The sequence below is a fragment of the Mustelus asterias genome, chromosome 22, assembly GCF_964213995.1.
Source record: "Mustelus asterias chromosome 22, sMusAst1.hap1.1, whole genome shotgun sequence".
In the NCBI taxonomy this organism is placed as follows: Eukaryota; Metazoa; Chordata; class Chondrichthyes; order Carcharhiniformes; family Triakidae; genus Mustelus; species Mustelus asterias.
This window is the reverse complement of record NC_135822.1, coordinates 65,249,738-65,271,041: the sequence shown is the minus strand read 5'-3', so window position 1 is coordinate 65,271,041 and position 21,304 is coordinate 65,249,738. Positions and strand designations below refer to the sequence as shown.

At 42.7% G+C, this 21,304-nt stretch overlaps 1 protein-coding gene and 1 non-coding gene across 4 annotated transcripts; both read right to left on the bottom strand.

Annotated features, from left to right (window-relative positions):
• Window positions 1-776: 776 nt before the first annotated feature.
• On the bottom strand, window positions 777-961 carry LOC144510293 (U2 spliceosomal RNA). The gene has a single exon (XR_013500603.1). It is a non-coding gene; the product is annotated as a U2 spliceosomal RNA (small nuclear RNA).
• An 8,120-nt stretch (window positions 962-9,081) lies between these two features.
• tmem230b (transmembrane protein 230b) lies at window positions 9,082-14,722 on the bottom strand. Of its 3 annotated transcripts, none has more exons than XM_078239527.1 (4): window positions 14,640-14,722; window positions 13,022-13,138; window positions 12,163-12,285; window positions 9,082-11,706 (listed from the first exon to the last, which is right to left on the bottom strand). In XM_078239527.1, the coding sequence occupies exons 2-4, from the start codon at window positions 13,118-13,120 to the stop codon at window positions 11,566-11,568; spliced, it is 363 nt and encodes a 120-aa protein (XP_078095653.1). In that variant the 5' UTR covers window positions 13,121-13,138; window positions 14,640-14,722; the 3' UTR covers window positions 9,082-11,565. The 3 variants fall into 3 exon arrangements, with proteins under 3 accessions (XP_078095653.1, XP_078095654.1, XP_078095652.1); XM_078239528.1 differs by having other exon boundaries at window positions 14,536-14,679; XM_078239526.1 differs by lacking the exon at window positions 14,640-14,722 and having other exon boundaries at window positions 12,163-12,291; window positions 13,028-13,132.
• Window positions 14,723-21,304: the final 6,582 nt, after the last annotated feature.

Here is a 21,304-nt window from a genome sequence, read left to right as displayed (position 1 = left end):
GCCGGGACTTGAGAAGCTGAGTTACAGAGAGAGATTGAATAGGTTGGGACTTTATTCCCTGGAGCGTAGAAGATTGAGGGGAGATTTGATAGAGGTGTATAAGATTTTGATGGGTTTAGATAGAGTGAATGCAAGCAGGCTTTTTCCGCTGAGGCTAGGGGAAAAAAAACCCAGAGGGCATGGGTTAAGGGAGAAAGGAGAAAAGTTTAAAGGGAATATTAGGGGGGGCTTCTTCACGCAGAGAGTGGTGGGAGTGTGGAATGAGCTGCCGGATAAAGTGGTAAATGCGGGGTCACTTTTAACATTTAAGAAAAACTTGGACGGGTTCATGGATGAGAGGGGTGTGGAGGGATATGGTCCAAGTGCAGGTCAGTGGGACTAGGCATAAAATGGTTCGGCACAGACAAGAAGGGCCAAAAGGCCTGTTTCTGAGCTGTAATTTTCTATGGTTCTATGGTTCTAGGTCTGGAATTGAAGGTCACCCTTTCAAAACGTCTCTGGCAACGTCAGATTCCTTTGGATAATCAGCCGAGCTTTCTCTTTCTTTCAGAATAGTTTTCAGTATTTCAGGATGAGATTGTGTGAGCAACGCCTGTTCCCAAAATGTGGGGGCCTTTCCCAAGACGAAAGCCCAGGAATACAGAGCTTTTTTTTAATACTTTTCCAATTCAACCAAATCAAGTCCAATTCAGAGTCTCAACAAGTTGAGACATTTCCTATCCAGTCTGGCAAGACAGGGCGAGCGACCATTTACCCTGTCCTGGGCCTGATCTACATGAGCCAAGCTGATTGGAGGAGGGAAAGCAATTCCTCCTCCAAGACTTGAGCTCATTTGCATCTTGGCCGAGAGACCGCTTTTAAAAATTGCTTCATATGAAACTTCAATGTAACCTAATGACCTCAACCAAGTGCAGCATGCGCATAACTACACTTGATCTTAGCCAAAAGGCCGAGAAGCGAATACAGAGCTTATTTGATATAAAGCCCCTTCTTCTGAAGCACGTTGGCTGTTTTCACACAGTGACAGACGAGGGGATCGCTGACTTCCCTTTCACATTTCCCTCAGACTGGTCTTCACATCAGAAAATATGTGCCTCTCAGGCACATGAAAATTTCAGACCTGCTGTTCCTAGTATCCAAGTACCCTTGAGGGAAAATATTTCTGAATGAAGCCCATTTCTTCTTTCCTCATGCCCTATCCCTTGCTTCCTCTTATGTTGTCTATCTATGGAAGCATCGTCCAGTTTGGACCCGAGGTACTTGAAACCATTTTGTTCAAAGTTAGCTCTCCAATGTAAAGTTATTACGTTACTTCCTGCAACACTTCCACCATCACATTTTTCCAACTTTGCATAGAATCCCGACAGTGCAGAAGGAGGCCATTTGGCCCATCGGGTCTGCACCGACCACAATCCCACCCAGGCCCTATCCCCGAAACCCCACATATTTACCTCGCTAATCCATCTAACAGTCACATCCCAGGACACTAAGGGGTGATTTAGCATGGCCATTGCACCTAACCTGCACATCTTTGGACTGTGGGAGGAAACCGGAGCTCCTGGAGGAAATCCACGCAGTGACCCAAGCCAGGAATCAAACCCAAGTCCCTAGAGCTGTGAGGCAGCAGTGCTAACCACTGTGCCACCGTGCTGCCCCCATATTTCATATGTACATGTGTAAAATAATAGCAGAAATCATTCGTCATCACATGGATGTCATGATCCAAGTAGATAGGATGATTTTTGTTTTGATTTGACACATCCCTTCATGCTGGTTCCTGTTTGCTGCAGTTCAGTGATATCAAATCAATCAATCCGAAATACTCTCTGATCAATAGCGCAGTAAATTTTGCTCCACTTCATCCTGGAGAGGATTTTCACAGTAACTTCATTGCAGTGCTGATGTAAGCCTACTTGTGACACTAATAAACAAAACTCTCCTGGGCTACAACACAACTTACACGGGCATCCTGTGTCATGCTCCATCCTATGTGGCTCCAAGCAAACAGGGAAAACAGTGGGCAGAATATTTGCTGCATATTTCTCTGCAGATTTTCCACTGGACAATGATGAAATCTCACACAGCTCAAATACTCCAGGGTGTAAAGTTTCCAACCAGAATACTGGTCAAGACAGATTGCTGTTTTACTGTCATCCAGGAATGGAAAAAAGTCTTTCTTTTTCTCCTATCATTCACTCCGCTTGTTATTTTCCACACATTAGGATTGGAAAAAGTTGATTTTAAATGTTCTGGTTTGAAAGAGTAGCATATTCCTACAAGAGAAAAATGGCAGGACCCCAAGTTAAGATGCTAATGATGGCTTTGGTGTTCCTCCCAGAATGCCTAGAATAAGCAATTTGATACCTTGCTTCTGTAAGAGTTAAACAGCTCACCTGGAGTGTGTTGGAAGGCTTTGGTTAACTCTGTCAGCCCTAGAGCATGGATACCTAAATTGCAGGCCAGTTTCTGGAAGAGAGAAGCTGTTGAAGCAGAAATGTCCCAGAAAAGACAGGTACAAAAGCTGCAGCACAGTCTACAGCATCTCTTTAAATAAAATTACTCAGTGAAATCAGGCAGTGTAGCACATTCATTATTTTTCTCACACCAGTAATCAAGACATTAGGTGTATCTATTGGACCGAGAGGGGCTTGTCATAACTACTGGATTCTGTCCATTCACCTTACTGTGAAATACAGCAGATTAATAATTCAAATCTTATCACGTTGAGTGTTAGTCCATCTTTGGAGAGATTGAAGAAATAGATAAACACAAGGATTGGGTCTCAAGAACAAGCAAGTGTCATTGTTGCATAGAAGATAGGAGCAAGAGGAGGCCATTTGGCCCTTTGAGCCTGTTCTGCCATTCATCACGATCATGGCTGATCGTCCAACTCAATAAATAGCCTAATCCTGCTTTCCTTGTTCTCACTCACCAACATCCTCTTCCATCGCAAATAGCATCGCAATTTTACAATTCCTGCCCTTAGTTTCAAATCCCTTCATGGCTTCATCTTTCCCTGTGTCAGTAACCACCTCCAGCCTATAATCCTCCAAAATCACTGCACTCCTTCATCACTGGCTGCTTAAGCATTCCTGATTTTAATCACCATTGGCAGCCGTGCCTTCAGCTGCCAAGGTCCTAAGCTCTGAATTCCCTCCCTCGCTTTCCTCCTTTTGAACTCTCCTTAAAACCTACCTCATCTTACATACAGAGACAAATTAGGGACAGGAGTAGGCTACTCAGCCCCTCGAGCCGGCTCCACCATTCAACAGGATCATGGCTGATCAGTTTGTAACCTCAACTCCAAATTCCCACCTATCCTGGATAATGCTTCACACCCTATGCTTATCAAGAATCTACCTACATTAAAAATATTCAAAGACTCTGCTTCCACCACCTTTTGCGTGAGTAAGTTCCAAAAAACTCACTATCCTCAAAAGAAAACATTTCTCCTCATTTCTCTTAAATGGGCCACTTCTTATTTTTAAACAGTAACCCCAAGTACGAGATTCTCCCACAAATCATCCTTTCCACATCCACCCTGTCAAGACCACTCAAGATATTATATTTTTCAATCAAGTCACCTCTTACTCTTCCAAACTCCAACAAAAAGCCAAGCCTGTCCAACCATTCAGCATATGTCAACCCTCTCATTTCAACTATTTGTCACGTAAACCTTCTCTGAACTGTTCCCAATGCATTTACACCCTTCCTTAAATAAGACCAGCAGTGTGCACAGGAATCCAGATGTGATCTCAGCAATGCCCTGTATAACTGAAGCATATCCTTTTCTACTCAATTCTTCTCACAAAAAATGATAAAATTGTATTAGCTTTCCTAATTACTTGCTGTACCTGCAGACTAACTTTTTGCCATTCATGCACAAGGACACCCAGACCCCTCTGCATCTCTCACCATTTAGATAAAATGTTTCTTTTTAATTCTTCTTGCCAAAATGGGCAATTTCACATTTTCTCACATTCTTCTCTATTTGCCAGATCTTTGTTCACTTACTTAACCTATCTTTGTAGCCTCCTTGTGTCCTGTTCACAACTTACTTTCCGACCAAACATTGTCATCAGTAAATTGAGCAACCATACCTTGGTCCCTTCATCCAAGTTATTTACGTAAATTATATAAAGTTGAATCCCCAGCACTGAAGCCTGTGGTACACCACTCATTCCATCTTGTCAACCAGAAAATGACTTATTTATGCCTACCCTCTGTTTCCTAAGAGCAAGCCATTCTTGTATTCATTCCAATATGCCACCCCCTAGACCATGAGCTTTTATTCTCCACAATGAAGTTCATGTGGAACCTTATCAAATGCCTTCTGAAAATTCAACTACAGAGCATCCACCGGTTCCCCTTTATCCACAGCAAATGTTACCTTTTCATATACCTCCAATAAATTGGTTAAATACGACTTCCCCTTCACAAAACCAGACCTGATTACCTTGATTTTTTTCTAAGTTCCCAACTATAACATCTTTACGAATAGCTTCTAACATTTTCCCTATTACACATATTAAGCTAACTGGCCTGTAGTTTCTTGCTTTCTGTCTCTCTCCCTTTTTTGATAAAGGAGTTACATTCACTATTTTTCAATCTAATGGAACCTTCCTCAAATCTAGGGAAGTTTGGAAAATTAAAACCAACTACATCAACTACATCACTAGCCATTTTTAAGACCATAGGATGAAGTCCATCAAGACTAGAATGATGAGCCTGCAGCTCCAACTATTTTCTCAGCATGACTTCATTGCTAACTGTAATTTTCTTGAGTTTCTCCCTTCTATTTCCTGATTTACAGCTATTTTTAGGATGTTACTTGTATCCTCTGAAGTGAAGATGAATGTTGATGCAAAATACTCTTCAATTCATCTGCCATCTCCTTATTTTCCATTATTAATTCCCCAGACTCAATTTCCAGAGAACCAACACTCACTTTGTTAACTCTTCGTTTGTCCATATCTATAGAAATTCTTGCCATTTTTATATTTCTAGTTAGCATTCTCTTGTGCTCTAATTTTTCCCTCTTTACTAACACTTCAGTCATTCTGGCTGTTTTTTTATATTCTGGCCAAAGTGCCACCCATCCTTGCACAATTATATGCTTTTCTTTAAGTTGGACACGACCTTTAAATTTTTCAGTTAACCAAGATTGGTGGGTTCACCCCTTGGAAGTTTTCTTTCTTGGTTGAATGCATCTATTGTGAAATCTCGTCATAAATGAGTGCCACTGACCTCTCTGAACCAAATCAGCAAACTTACTTCCATGTTCCCATAATTGCCATTATTTGAGTTTAAAATACTAGTATTAGATCCTCAAATGTAAAATTAAATTATATTCTGATTGCTACTACCTCGACCATCTTAATTATGAAATCATTAATTAATCCTATCTCACAATACCAGGTCGCATAAAACCTGCTCTATGGCTGGCTCCAGAATAAGAAACTATCCCAAAAATATTCCAGGAACTCACCGAGGCTACATGCGCCCATTTGATTTCTCCTGTCTATAAGGAGTTTAAAATCCCTCATGACTATTGCAATATCTTTCTGATGAGCTCCCATTATTTCTTTCTGTATACTCCGTCCTATCATGTGGGTATTGTTAGGGGGCCTGTACAACACCACTCCCACAAATGGCCTTTATCATTTCTCATCTCTAAGTAAAGTTGATTTATTAGTCACAAGTAAGGCTCACATTAACACTGCAATGAAGTTACTGTGAAATTCCCCTCGTTGTCACAGTCCGGCGCCTGTTCGGGTCAATGCAGCTAACCAGCACATCCTTTAGAATGTGAGACGGAACCGGAGCACCCGGAGGAAACCCACGCAGACACAGGGAGAATGTGCAAACTCCACATAGACAGAGACCCAAGCCGGGAATCAAACTCGGGTCCCTGGCGCTGTGAGGCAGCAGTGCTAACCACTGTGCCACCATGCCACCCTCATCTCTACCCAAACCGCTTCTTCATCCTGGATTCCTGAACTTAGGTTGTTCCTCTCGAGTATGCTAATTATTAATTAACAGAGCCACCCTCTTCATCTTTGCCTAGCTTCCAGTCCTTCCTAAATGTCACATACTCTTTAATATTCAAGTACCATTCTATGTCATCCTGCAACCATGTCTCTGTAATGACTGTCAGATTGTATTTATTTATTGCCATCAGTTCATCTGTTTTATTTTGAATGCTATGTATGTTAAATACAGAGCCTTTAGTTTTGCCTTGTCATTTTTAAAATCTCTAGCCTTATCTTCTAACCCTTTCTGTCAGTCTGCTTATCATTTCCTACATTAGTAATTTTCTCTCTTGCCTTGTCTTTACTCTTTGATTTACTATATCTTCCCAAATTTGGGAAGATCCCGAAAGTCTCTTGTCCCCTGCTATTTAGTTTAAAATCCTCTCTATTTCCCTAATTATGTGATTTGCTGGAACAGTGGCCCCAGCACAGTTGAAGTGTAGACCATCTCAACAGTACATGCCCCACTTTTCCTATTAGTGCCAGTGCCACACAAGCCGGAACCCACCTCTATCACACCAGTCTTTGAGCTGCACATTAACTTCTCTAATCTTACTCGCCAATTTGCACATGGCTCAAGTAATAATCAAGAGATTATTACCTTTGGGGTTCTTCTTCTAAAGTTGGTGCCAAGCTCCTTATACTGACTATGCAGAATGTCTTTCCTTGTCCTGCCTTGTCCCTATGTCGTTGGTACCGAAATGGAACATGACAATTGGATCCTTCCCCTCTCCCTCCCACTGCAAGCTCCTCTCCAACCTTGGCTCAATGTCCTGACTCCTGGCACCTCCCAGCAGGCAACATACCCTTCTGGACTTCACGCTTTGCTGCAGGGAACTGTTAATCCTCCTCGCTATACTGTCCCCTACTAGCACGACACTCCCCTACACTTGAATGGCTTCCTCTACCATGGTGCCATGGCCAGTCAGCTCATCCACCCTTCAGCCCCCATTCTCAACCAAACAAGCTAAAAGAACCTCAGACTTATTGATCAATTGCAAAGGTTGAGGCTCCTGCCCTTGTGCCATCTGGATGCGCTTACCTACCTCATTCGCAGTCACACCCTCCTTTCTCTGGCCGCTGACCAATCAAAAGAGGTGCAACTGCCTCCTGATACAAGGAGGCCAGGTAACTTGCCCCAACCCTCTGCACCACAGCATCTGCAGATTGATATCTAGCTCAATGACTCTGAGCCAAAGCTCCTTGAGCCACAAACAGACCAGCATCACACTGGCATTCAGGCCTCCCACATGCTGCAGCCATGATACATCACCTGTCCTACCATCCTCATTGTGTTTTAATTAACTATTTTATTCAATTACTTTCCTTTTATACTTTATTCACCATCCCACTGTTTGTATATTTTAAACTTCAGGAATAGAATAAACCATAACCACTTACCAGATACTCACCAACCAAGTAGATTCTTCCCAAGAACTGGAGTAAGAATCAGTTCCTATTGGGTGAAGATGTCAGAAAAGCAAAGGAGCACCTCTTTCCCTCTTCACTGATATCCCTCAGTCACCCAGCACTCTTGTTCAAGTCGCACAGAGAGGCCTAATTTATATGCTCTGAAATTGAAGAGTTAGCTAAGCTCCAAGTACATAAAAAACATTTTAAGCCAGATTCCTTGTTTAAATAACTTCAACTGCTGTCCAGTGATGAACTTGTAAATGGGTGAGTGAAGTTTATAATTTAAACAGTAAATTTCAGTTAGATGCTAAATACAAACCAAATTAGTTTTAGCAAAGAGGTTAGGATTCCCTCATTCACCCAATTCCCAGCACTTAGTAGTACTCGAGTGCTTGGCCGCACTGAGAGGCCTGTTCATGCAGTTTGGGATCAAATTTGTCTGGTAATGTTTATGGGAAACTCTGAAACATCTTACTATATTAAATGTGCTCCATATTATATAAACACTTATGATATGGAGTGCCTTTAACATGTATCTATACACACATAAAAGGTGCTGTTTCAGTGAGGAGTGTCAGATCTACTTTAGTGCCCCTGAGCTCAGGATCAGTGGGGGCAGGGGGAAGGAAAATTAGCTGAGGGATTCCACAATTCAGCCACTTCCGCTAAGTGAATGGATATTGAATGGAAATAGAATTACATCTAAACGTGCTGGCGAATACAGGTTGGTTATCTACCAAAGAACAATTTTGATATGCTCGCATGCAAAGTATGGTCACTTGAATGAGGTAGTCATGGTACATCAGTGTACATGGAGCTATACCGCCACACAAATGAGCTTCTTCAGAAATAGATAGGGAGGACACGGTATAACACAAAAAAATCAGGCATTAGTTCTTAAGACAGCTATTTCCTCTAGTCTAAGAGCACATTCTTCTATTCCTTTCTCCATCTTGTGTTTGTCTCACTTCCCCTGAAACACATCAATACTATTCACATCAACCACTTCCTGTGGTTGCAAGTTCCACATTCTAACCACTGTCTGGGTATTTTCTTCTCCTGCATTCCAGGTTGGATTTATTTATGACTGTCTTATATTTGTGGCCCTGAGCTTTGGTCATGCCAGCTATGTACAATCAGCTTCTTTCAGTCCAATCTGCCAAGGCTTTTCATAATTTTATTGACATACATCCGATCAACCTTGATTCTTCTCTTCGACAGAGAAAAGAGCCTGAGTCTATTCAATCTTCCCTGACAGGTATAACCTGTTATATATATGATTCCTGGTTTGTTCATCTCTGATCTATTTGGAGTTTGTTGATTGAAATTTGAGTGGCAACGATATTACAACTATCAGTTTCCTTTGTCCCACGTGAGGGAAAACCCTGATCAGCTAGAATTTCCATCCTTGCTCCTGGGCAAAAACATTCATGTGTCAACTTAGTATGAATCAGCTGTTAGACACCCAACCCCTCCCTGACCCCTCAGTGGAATAACCTGTTAATACTCAACATCTAGACTCACACGAAGAGCAGCCACGTACTGGAGGATGCTGATGGAACTGACGCTAGCAAGAATCCTCACCTTCAGAAAAGGAGAGAAGATAATTGAAGGAAAACAAATCATACACATAATATATCAGTCAGACATTTAATATTTTATTTAGTGCATCATGCACTGCTCGCACAATGTAAAACAACTAAAATAATATTTTTTGCCCAATGCCAACAAATCCTTTTACAGAAAATCCCTTCAAATCAGCATCACTGATCATGCTCAATACTGCACTGTTTAATAGATTAAAATATAGAGAAGAAACTGATCATCATTCAATAGGATTACCACAGCAGCACCAGGAGGCTGATCCACCTCTGTTGATTGGGTAATTTCAATTGAGATGTTAAACATAGGGAGAGAAAGTAAGAGTGAACAAAGGGATCAGTGACAAATCAAACAAGAAATGCATCACTTCAGACTGTCCCTAGTCTACTTCTGTGCATTGTTCCTCATCAAGAAACGTCATCTTGCAACAGAATAAGCCCCACCTTGTATAGGAACTTACAGGACAATACACAACTCTTTAACCTGTGTTGAATGCTCCCTCCACCCACATTGTCTGTACATTTATGACCTGGCTGGCTGTAGAGATTTGCATTCTAATCAGTATTCTGTAATTTGATTTCTGTGTCTGTTTGCACTGTTTGAGAACAGATAACCACTCCATCTGACGAATGAGCAGCGCTCCGAAAGCTTATGGTATTTGCTACCAAATAAACCTGTTGGACTTTAACCTGGTGTTGTGAGACTTCTTACTAGGAACTTACACACAGGAGGCCACATTCAGTCCTTTGAGCTCCACCATTCAATAAGATCATGACTGATCTGGCTGTGGTGTCAACTCCACTTTATCTTCTTCTCCCCATAATCCTTGACTCCCTTATCTATCAGAAGCCTGTCTATCTCTGCCTTGAATAATATCACCTGCTGACATTCTTCTTCGACAGAAGGAAAATGGTAGCCAAGCTCAATTCCAAACTGAACACAAACATGTTCAACTTTTGTATCCTTTCATGCGAAAGCGCTGCCACAAATGGCAGTTAGCGGAAGATCTGCAGGATAAAAGGGTTGACACCAGTGCCCACATTATGCAAAACCCAAGAAAGCTTTGGGACCAGTCTCTGGCAGAAAGACTGTGGGCGTAAAAGCTAGCCGGTTCCCACCAGTGTTCATGTTCTATCTGCTATCTTAAGTCTAAGTGCAGACAGGCAGCTAGGATGACCCTAGGCATTTCAACATCCTGGTACATACGGACTTGATTCCTCTATCCGATAGATTGTTAGTAGCAAATATGAGTTTGCAGTAAGTGTGAAACCAACAAGTCAAACCAGGAATGGGGGAGGGCAGGTCAACAGAAGACCCAATCCAATTACAGACTGACATTGAAGGGATTTTGTTTTGCAACATGAAGACTGCTTGAACGGAAAACCTCAAATGAAATTTACAGGCCTATATTGCAACGTCACTTGATTTTAAGGCATCCAAGGCTTATATGTGAAGTTTATCATACTTACACTTTTCAAATCACAAAATAAAATCCATCACAGCATTTGCATGTAAATCAGCCTGAGACCCGAGTGAATGGGCTACCAATGAAGCAGGACCCGTTTCAATTCATTTTCCCCAACTGATTTTGAAGCTTTGTGTAAATATAACACATTATCCCATTATCTGCCTTTCAAGCCCAGAAAACTGGAAATTCAGGATGAAGACAAAATAGAAAAGTTCACTGAGTCGACACACTTCTATGCTGTGCAAAATATTTTGTGTGCATCCACCAGCACTTCACTGTCCCGACACATCTCAGGTTTGGAAGGGTCTTTCATACTTCAAGTGGACACAGTACAAAAATTTCAGCCAACAATCATCTCACTACTGAAATCCTAGAAACAAAACTGGAAAATTCCTGCAAAGTTTTGTAATGTCAATGACAGACCTCCCTTTCATAATGAGGGTGCTTAAAATGCAATTCAGTGGAACATAACGCAGAGGCTTAACTACAAAAGAAAACACCTGATCAGGCTCAAACATAACCTATTCCTTAGTACATGACAGCCCAAGAAAACACTTAGTATAAGTACTCCATCTCATTTATTTGAAACAGTTAATAAAAATACGGTTGGATAGTTTCAATATGTGTCTCCAAAATGAGGAAAACTAAATTTTGGATTTCCGTGCTTTGCTCTCACTGATTGGGAGTGATCCGGGAGTCTTGGTGCTGCGAAAACTTGATTCTGGTTGCGAGCTCGCCTGGTGCAAAGGAAACACACCAGCTCATAATAGCCATATTTGTGTCAACTGATTTTAGCAGAAAGGGAGAAGTACTTTGAAAACACTTCAACACTTGTATTTGGAAATATCCAAATCAGTCAGAAGGTCGCAAATATATATGGGATTGGCAGGGGAGTGAAGCTAACCCTTATTAACCGCAGTATTGTCATAGAGCTGGAATTCCATTTGGTTCAATCTAGCCTTTAGGAATGTGAGTTCTCTTTTTCTGTCCATCACAGACAGCCTCGGAGCAGACTGCATGCAGCAATCAGCCAAAGGAAGAGAACAGTTTTCAGTCATCAAAGTCTGGGATGTCGTCATAGGAGTAGCCTCTGTATCCTCTTGAGGCGTAATACGCAATCCGGAGATGGTAAAAGCCGGGAAGAAAAACCAGGATCCCGATGATCAGCACCGGCCAGGTTGTATCACTGTACTGGAAGAGAAAAGAGAAATGGAATAACTAGTTTTCTTTTGTAAAAGTAAGATACTTGGTCCAGTAAAACAGAGGATTTGCACAGATAACTGTCCACTGAGGTAGATGGTGGCCTTTTAATTGACTGGATGCGATACGAAATCCAGACTACGCTGATGGCAGTGAAAGTCTCCCTCTGCTTGCTTTAAAGAGCCTATATGAACTAAATTTAGACTGTCATAATCCAGCTCCCAATGGGCATACGCTTGAAGGCCAGAACTGTCCTGAATCCAGCAATTTTATCCCAGACACGATTCGGAAAGGGAACTTGTTGCAGAGATGCAATAGTAAAGGTGCATGAAGTTAAGACAGAATAGAGTTATCTTTAAAGGAACTGTAACATCTAAGTATAGTATTCGGTCTCTCTCAATGGGAACAGAGTTGAAAACCGAGACTGTGGAGCAGTGTGCAACTTACCGAACTGTTGATGTATCCAGTCAACAGGAGAGCACCAATGGTAATCAACAACGAGCCAATCAGAAACAAGATGGTTGCAAGTGCAATTGCCTTATATGGAATTTTCGTCGGAAGTTTCTTAAACTGCAGGTAAAGGAAAATTATTTGATAACCTTACATGGTTTATTATCAGAAAGGCACCACATAAATGTAAATTGTTTGGGTGGGCAATAAATGTTGGCCAGCCAACAACATCCATGTCCCACAACTGAATAAAAATAAACCACAAATTTTCCAAAACGTAATTAATATTTATGACTGCTCTTCAGAATTACTTGACTGGTTGTAGCTTGGATCCATCGTAAGGTTGTGAAAGGTACGAGATAAATGTAAGCCTTTCTTTCACCTGCTGCCTAATTTCTGCCTTTATAATCTTCTTTCCCTCTCTGAATACATGGTATACCCCCTCCTCATATGAACATATTAACTGTTGCTGGGGTTCAGCTCCTGGACCTCATTTAAATTTTCATTCTTCGTCACCAAGCCCAGTTGAGTGTGGGCAGGTTATTTAACTGTCAAGCCCCTCACAAACACTATAAATCCTCCTTAGATCTGATGTTCACCGAGAATAGGATGCACTGTGCAACAAGGTAGCACCAAAACGGATTCTTACTTAAACCTACATTGCAAAGGCTAATGGTGGCTCTGGTCAAGGTCAACTACCTCAATGTAAAGCAGGAGTCAGAATGACAACTAAAGCCTTGGCCAATGACCATAGAGTGTGAAAAAATTGTTTAACTAGTTACCAGATGAAATGAACTAGGAACTTATGATTACTTCTATATGCTGCATACACTTAGTGTAATTGTCAGGAACTAACCTGCAGATCGATATAACCCTCATCACTGTCTGCAAGTTTTGAGTATTTCACTTTGCTGCTGGAACCCCCAGCAGCAGCGTTGTTACGGGAAGGCATCATAACATAGCTCGTCAACAACTGGAACAAGATAATAAAACAATTAATTTATCAAGACTGTACATGGACACTGAACAATACATAGCAAATACATAGACCTGCAGCACATGAACAATCTAATCATTCCCCCACTACAATCAAGTAAAAGACAAAGCTACATTGTACAGACATTTGGACATCAACACAAAAACGTTCTTCGATAAATATCCAAGCAAAATGGGCACAAAAAAAAAAGACCACTTTTGACCAAGGAATAAGACCAGCTCAAGAAAGCTACCTCACACTGGTTGCAAATTCTTGGAGAGTGCATAATAAATCCAACCTTATACATTAGAAAGTAATACTTATCTAGACTGAACAGAGTAGCATCGAGTTACATTGCTATTCTACACTCCAGCTCACCAGCATCCAAATTCCTGGTGAAGGCTGAACATCAGAAAAAAAGCCAACAAAACCAAAGCATAGTTAAGCTTTTTGAGGCAGCCAGGGTAAGAAATCTTTCAATGTTCAGTGTCGAGAGGTTTCAGCGCTTTCTCTGAAGGGGAGTCACACACAGGATATTATTAAACTAGTAAGGATATTATTAAACTAGAAAGAGTGCAGAAAAGATTTACGTGGATGCTACCGAGACTTGATGGTTTGAGTTATAAGGAGAGGCTGGATAGACTGGGACTTTTTTTCTCTGGAGCGTCGAAGGCTGAGGGGTGATCTTATAGAGGTCTACAAAATAATGAGGGGCACAGATCAGCTAGATAGTCGATATCTTTTCCCAAAGGGAGGGGAGTCTAAAACTAGAGGGCATAGGTTTAAGATGAGAGGGGAGAGATATAAAAGTGTCCAAAGGGGCAATTTTTTCATTATGTGGAGATGCCGGCGTTGGACTGGGGTAAACACAGTAAGAAGTTTAACAACACCAGGTTAAAGTCCAACAGGTTTATTTGGTAGCAAAAGCCACAAGCTTTCGGAGCCTTAAGCTCCTTCTTCCGATGAGTGTTCAGGACCTGGTGTTGTTAAAACTTCTTACTGCAATTTTTTCACACACAGGGTGGTGAATGTCTGGAACAAGCTGCCAGAAGTAGTAGTAGAGGCGGGTACAATTTTATCTTTTAAAAAGACAGTTACATGGGTAAGATGGGTATAGAGGGATATGGGCCAAATGCGGGCAATTGGGATTAGTTTAGGGGTTTGAAAAAAAAGGGCAGCATGGACAAGTTGGGCCGGAGGGCCTGTTTCCATGCTATAAATCTCTACGACTCTACACAGACCGGGGACGGCAGTGGACGAAAGAAGTGGTAACTTTCCCTTTCCTCAGAAAAAACTAAACTAATTGGGCCCTTCCACAATGATCTTTGGCCATCATGTTGCCTGACGCCAGCCCAGCGATATGGACTCTTTGCCAAAATGCACCCTGGATTTACCAGCTACATCCTCACTGACACATCTGCGCAACAGAACACCATCTGATACTCTGATCCACAAAGATATCCGCTCTTCACGCCATTAAACCTGCGGCTCCGGTTACCTGCCCACAGCCTCCATCACCCCTCAATGCCTGCTTCCGTTCCGTACTCCATCAGCTTCCGGCCCCGCTCCAACAGCCACAGTGACTGGTTCCGCCCCGAACAAACGTTCCCCCCACTTTCCCTCTGCATTTCCCCTCCTTTCATCATCAGAACAGCAGAAATCCATCCAGACAGATCCTGTGCACAACTTCTGCAAACTGCTGCCAGTGAGATTTCTGTCCCCGAATTTGAAGAATTGTCTTCATTTATCCTCGTAGTGGAAATTTTGTTTTGATAATTACTTTTTAAAAATAACACACGCCTGTGTGAGGGACCCTTTCCATATTTGAACTGAAACTTTATGTTGTCGAAGCAGATTTCAAATACCTCTGTCTTGTCTTCAGGCCCTGACTTTCCAGAACTGTTATTTTGAGCACTTGAAATTCTCAGCTATCCCAAGAATTAATATCTCACATAAGGCCATTCAGCCTATCGAGTCTGCACCGACTCTCTGACAGAGCATCCCATCCAGAACCTATTCCAGTAACCTAAAGTATTTGCCCCGCAAATCCCCTTACCTACATAACTTTGGACACAAAAGGACAATTTAGCATGGTCAATCCATCTAACTTGCATGTCTTTGGATGCATCACCTCACACTGTTCTGGGTTGAATTCCATTTGCCACTTTTCTGCCCACCCGACCAGCCCATTGCTATCTTCCTGTAATCTACAACAATCCTCCTCGCTGTCAACCATGCAGCCAATTTTGTGTCATCTGCAAATGTATTAATCATTCCCCTGACATTTATCTCTAAATCATTAATATTTCCCATGAAAAGCAGGAGACCCAGTGCTGAGTCCTACGGAACCCATTGGAAACAGCCTCCCAGTGACAAAAACATTCATCACCAATTATCCTTTGGTTCCTCCACCGAGCCAATTTTGTATCCAGCTTGCTGCATTTCCCAGGATCCCATGGATTTTATTTCTTTAACCAGTCTGCCACGTGGGACATTGGTCAAAAGCCTTGCTAAAATTGACGTAAACTGCATCAACTGCACTAACCTCATCAATCCTCTTGTTACTTCCTCAAAAAATTCAACCAAATTAGTCAGACACAACCTTATCTTAACAAGTCCATGCAGACTGTCCTTGATTAATCCATGCCTTTCTGAGTGACGGTTTATCCTGTCCCTCAGAATTGATTCCAATAATTCGTCCACTACCAAGGTCAGACAGACTGGCTTGTAATTATTTGGTCTATCTCTCACTCCCTTATTAAGCAAAGGTGCAACATTAGCAGTTCTCCAAACCTCCGGCACCTCATTTGTATCCAATGAGGATTGGAAAATAATGGTCAGACCCTCCACAATTTCCTTCCTGACTTATTTTAACACGATGTGGAGATGCCGGCGTTGACTGGGGTAAACACAGTAAGACGTTTAACAACACCAGGTTAAAGTCCAACAGGTTTATTTGGTAGCAAAAGCCACACAAGCTTTCGGAGCTCCAAGCCCCTTCTTCAGGTGAATGGGAATTCTGTTCACAAACAGAGCATATAAAGACACAAACTCAATTTACATGAATAATGGTTGGAATGCGAATACTTACAACTAATCAAGTCTTTAAGAAACAAAACAATGTGAGTGGAGAGAGCATCAAGACAGACTAAAAAGATGTATATTGTCTCCAGACAAGACAGCCAGTGAAACTCTGCAGGTCTAGGCAACTGTGGGGGTTACAAATAGTGTGACATGAACCCAATATCCCGGTTGAGGCCGTCCTCGTGTGTGCGGAACTTGGCTATCAGTTTCTGCTCAGCGACTCTGTGCTGTCGTGTGTCGCGAAGGCCGCCTTGGAGAACGCTTACCCGAATATCAGAGGCCGAATGCCCGTGACCGCTGAAGTGCTCCCCAACAGGAAGAGAACAGTCTTGCCTGGTGATTGTCGAGCGGTGTTCATTCATCCGTTGTCGCAGCGTCTGCATAGTTTCCCCAATGTACCATGCCTCGGGACATCTTTCTTGCAGCGTATCAGGTAGACAACGTTGGCCGAATTGCAAGAGTGTGTACCGTGTACCTGGTGGATGGTGTTCTCACGTGAGATGATGGCATCTATGTCGATGATCCGGCACGTCTTGCAGAGGTTGCTGTGGCAGGGTTGTGTGGTGTCATGGAGAACAGTGACCATGACACCACACAACCCTGCCACAGCAACCTCTGCAAGACGTGCCGGATCATCGACACAGATGCCATCATCTCACGTGAGAACACCATCCACCAGGTACACGGTACATACTCTTGCAATTCGGCCAACGTTGTCTACCTGATACGCTGCAAGAAAGGATGTCCCGAGGCATGGTACATTGGGGAAACTATGCAGACGCTGCGACAACGGATGAATGAACACCGCTCGACAATCACCAGGCAAGACTGTTCTCTTCCTGTTGGGGAGCACTTCAGCGGTCACGGGCATTCGGCCTCTGATATTCGGGTAAGCGTTCTCCAAGGCGGCCTTCGCGACACACGACAGCGCAGAGTCGCTGAGCAGAAACTGATAGCCAAGTTCCGCACACACGAGGACGGCCTCAACCGGGATATTGGGTTCATGTCACACTATTTGTAACCCCCACAGTTGCCTAGACCTGCAGAGTTTCACTGGCTGTCTTGTCTGCAAACAATACACATCTTTTTAGCCTGTCTTGATGCTCTCTCCACTCACATTGTTTTGTTTCTTAAAGACTTGATTAGTTGTAAGTATTCGCATTCCAACCATTATTCATGTAAATTGAGTTTGTGTCTTTATATGCTCTGTTTGTGAACAGAATTCCCACTCACCTGAAGAAGGGGCTTGGAGCTCCGAAAGCTTGTGTGGCTTTTGCTACCAAATAAACCTGTTGGACTTTAACCTGGTGTTGTTAAACTTCTTACCTTATTTTAACACCACACAGTACTCAAGTTGTGGTACATTTCATCCGGCTCTCATGATTTATCTACTTTCGAGAATGTTAATGCCCTTCATACTTCTTCTCTCCCTATGTTTATCACATCCAATACTTCACATTCCTCTGAATATACAATGTCTGCATTGTCCCCTTCTTTTGTGAAGACAGATGCAAAGTATTCATTAAGCACCATACCCACATCCTCCACCTATTTGGTCTTTTATAGGTCCTACCTTAGTTATCCTCTTACTCTTCATGTATTAATAAAATATCTTTGGGTTCTCCTTGATTTTATTTGCCAATATTGATTCTTGCCCCAATTTGCTTTTCTAATTTCCTTTTTTTGATTTCACACCTTCTCAATCTATACTCCTTTTGGCTTTCTGAAGTATTTAGTTCTCGCTGTCTGACTGTGACAATCCCAGCTGATGTTCAAACTGGACGTCAGATTCCAGAGTGAAACCTGGTGTGAGAGATCCTAACTTTTTTTAGATAAGCCATGGAGGAAAGTTACTGAACAAATTCACAGGAGTCTACTCGTGAACTCATCACACAAAGAATAAAGTATTAATTAAACAAGAAAAATTAGCCATATTACACCAGACATAAATGTGTTGGAAAGATCTCAATACAAACACAAGAAGATGACTCAGATTCACACTATTTCTTTACCCCAGCAACACCTTACAGACACATGAGCTTCTGAAGAGTTAGAACATAGAACACAGAACAGTACAGCACAGAACAGGCCCTTCGGCCCACGATGTTGTGCTGAGCTTTATCTGAAACCAAGATCAAGCTATCCCACTCCCTATCATCATGGTGTGCTCCATGTGCCTATCCAATAACCGCTTAAATGTTCCATTCCACACCCCAACCACTCTCTGCGTAAAGAACCTACCTCTGATATCCTTCCTATATCTCCCACCCCCATGAACCCTATAGTTATGCCCCCTTGTAATAGCTCCATCCACCTGAGGAAATAGTCTTTGAACGTTCACTCTATCTATCCCCTTCATCAGTTTATAAACCTCTATTAAGTCTCCCCTCAGCCTCCTCCGCTCCAGAGAGAACAGCCCGAGCACCCTCAACCTTTCCTCATAAGACCTACCCTCCAAACCAGGCAGCATCCTGGTAAATCTCCTCTGCACTCTTTCCAGCGCTTCCACATCCTTCTTATAGTGAGGTGACCAGAACTGCACACAATATTCCAAATGTGGTCTCACCAAGGTTCTGTACAGTTGCAGCATAACCCCATGGCTCGTAAACTCCAACCCCCTGTTAATAAAAGCCTACACACTATAGGCCTTCTTCACAGCTCTGTCCACTTGAGTGGCAACCTTTAGAGATCTGTGGATATGGACCCCAAGATCTCTCTGTTCCTCCACAGTCTTCAGAACCCTACCTTTGACCCTGTAATCCACATTTAAATTAGTCCTACCAAAATGAATCACCTCACATTTATCAGGGTTAAACTCCATTTGCCATTTTTCAGCCCAGCTTTGCATCCTATCTATGTCTCTTTGCAGCCTACAACAGCCCTCCACCTCATCCACTACTCCACCAATCTTGGTGTCATCAGCAAATTTACTGATCCACCCTTCAGTCCCCTCCTCTAAGTCATTAATAAAAATCACAAAGAGCAGAGGACCAAGCACTGATCCCTGTGGCACTCCGCTAGCAACCTGCCTCCAATCCGAAAATTTTCCATCCACCACCACCCTCTGTCTTCGATCAGATACAGTAAGAAGTCTCACAACACCAGGTTAAAGTCCAACAGGTTTACTTGGTAGCAAATACCATAAGCTTTCGGAGCACTGCTCCTTCGACAGATGGAGTGGAATGTTTGAGAGCACATTTCCACTCCATCTGACGAAGGAACAGTGCTCCGAAAGCTTATGGTATTTGCTACCAAATAAACCTGTTGGACTTTAACCTGGTGTTGTGAGACTTCTTACTGTGTTTACCCCAGTCCAACGCCGGCATCTCCACATCATGACTTCGATCAGATAGCCAGTTACCTATCCAATCGGCCAACTTTCCCTCTATCCCACACCTCTTCACTTTCATCATAAGCCGACCATGGGGGACCTTATCAAACGCCTTACTAAAATCCATGTATATGACATCAACTGCCCTACCTTCATCAACACACTTGGTTACCTCCTCAAAAAATTCGATCAAATTTGTGAGGCACGACTTGCCCTTCACGAATCCGTGCTGACTATCCCGGATTAATCCGCATCTTTATAAATGGTTGTAAATCCCATCCCTAAGGACCTTTTCCATCAACTTACCAACCACCGAAGTAAGACTAACCGGTCTATAATTACCAGGGTCATTTCTATTCCCTTTCTTAAACAGAGGAACAACATTCGCCATTCTCCAGTCCTCTGGCACCATCCCCGTGGACAGCGAGGACCCAAAGATCAAAGCCAAAGGCTCTGCAATCTCATCCCTTGCCTCCCAAAGTTACCACGAGCTTGACACAAAGGCTTCTCGTTTGGCACAGTTTGAAACAGTTTTCTTCTGGAGGATTCTTCAGCATTTACTTGATGCTTCTCACCCAAGTTGTATCTCTCACTGGCACACCCCATAAACCACACCCCATAAACCACACCCCATAAACAACACCCCATAAACCACACCCCATAAACCACACCCCATAAACCACACCCCATAAACCACACCCCATAAACCACACCCCAAAAGTACTGTTCCTTCAACTGCAGAGCAAACAAAAGTTCCCTCAATTCAGTCTTGTCGTCACACGTCTGCTAAACTGATAACTTCACTGAGATCTCAAACTGATTATTCAGTCAAAGGTGGTCCCCCAAAAGCCTGTATCCTTGCTTATCAGTGGGCTTAAAATTTCTGTCCTCTCTCTCTGACACACACTGAACGTTTTTTTCCACCTTTTGTCTATGCCTCTGTCATTTGACTGCTATCGCTAAGCAACAGTAACATTTTCCAATATGTCTTTTTTCCACAATCACTCAACTTTTAACCCCCTTTCGTCCATCTCTTTAACTTCAGGGATTATAAAACATCATTAAAAATGTAAATATATAAAATAGGAGACAGTGGTCACCTTCCAAACCCACAGCCACGACCACCTTGAAGGACAAGGGCAGAAGACACATGGGAACACCACTATTCACAAGTTCCCCTCCAAGTCACACATCATCCTGACCATTCCTTCACTGACGCTGGGTCAAAACTCTGGAACTCACTTCCGAACAGCACCATGGTTCAAGAAGATGTCCCATCACCACCTTCTCAAGGGCTCTTTAGGGGTGGGCAATTCATAAGAACATAAGAACATAAGAAATAGGAGCGGGAGTAGGCCATCTAGCCCCTCGAGCCTGCCCCGCCATTCAATAAGATCATGGCCGATCTGAAGTGGATCAGTTCCACTTACCCGCCTGATCCCTATCACCCCTAATTCCCTTACCAATCAGGAAGCCATCTATCCGTGATTTAAACATATTCAACGAGGTAGCCTCCACCACTTCAGTGGGCAGAGAATTCCAGAGATTCACCACCCTCTGAGAGAAGAAGTTCCTCCTCAATTCTGTCCTAAACCGACCCCCCTTTATTTTGAGGCTGTGCCCTCTAGTTCTAGGTTCCTTTCTAAGTGGAAAGAATCTCTCCACCTCTACCCTATCCAGCCCCTTCATTATCTTATAGGTCTCTATAAGATCCCCCCTCAGCCTTCTAAATTCCAACGAATACAAAC

Bases quoted from the DNA above. Each gene is read 5' to 3' on its own strand.
- tmem230b (XM_078239527.1), bottom strand. From the start codon at position 13,120: ATGATGCCTTCCCGTAACAACGCTGCTGCTGGGGGTTCCAGCAGCAAA. The intron at 12,286-13,021 runs GTTAGTTCCTGA...CTTTACCTGCAG, and splicing joins AGGGTTATATCGATCTGCAG to TTTAAGAAACTTCCGACGAA. The intron at 11,707-12,162 runs GTAAGTTGCACA...TTTCTCTTCCAG, and splicing joins CTGGATACATCAACAGTTCG to TACAGTGATACAACCTGGCC.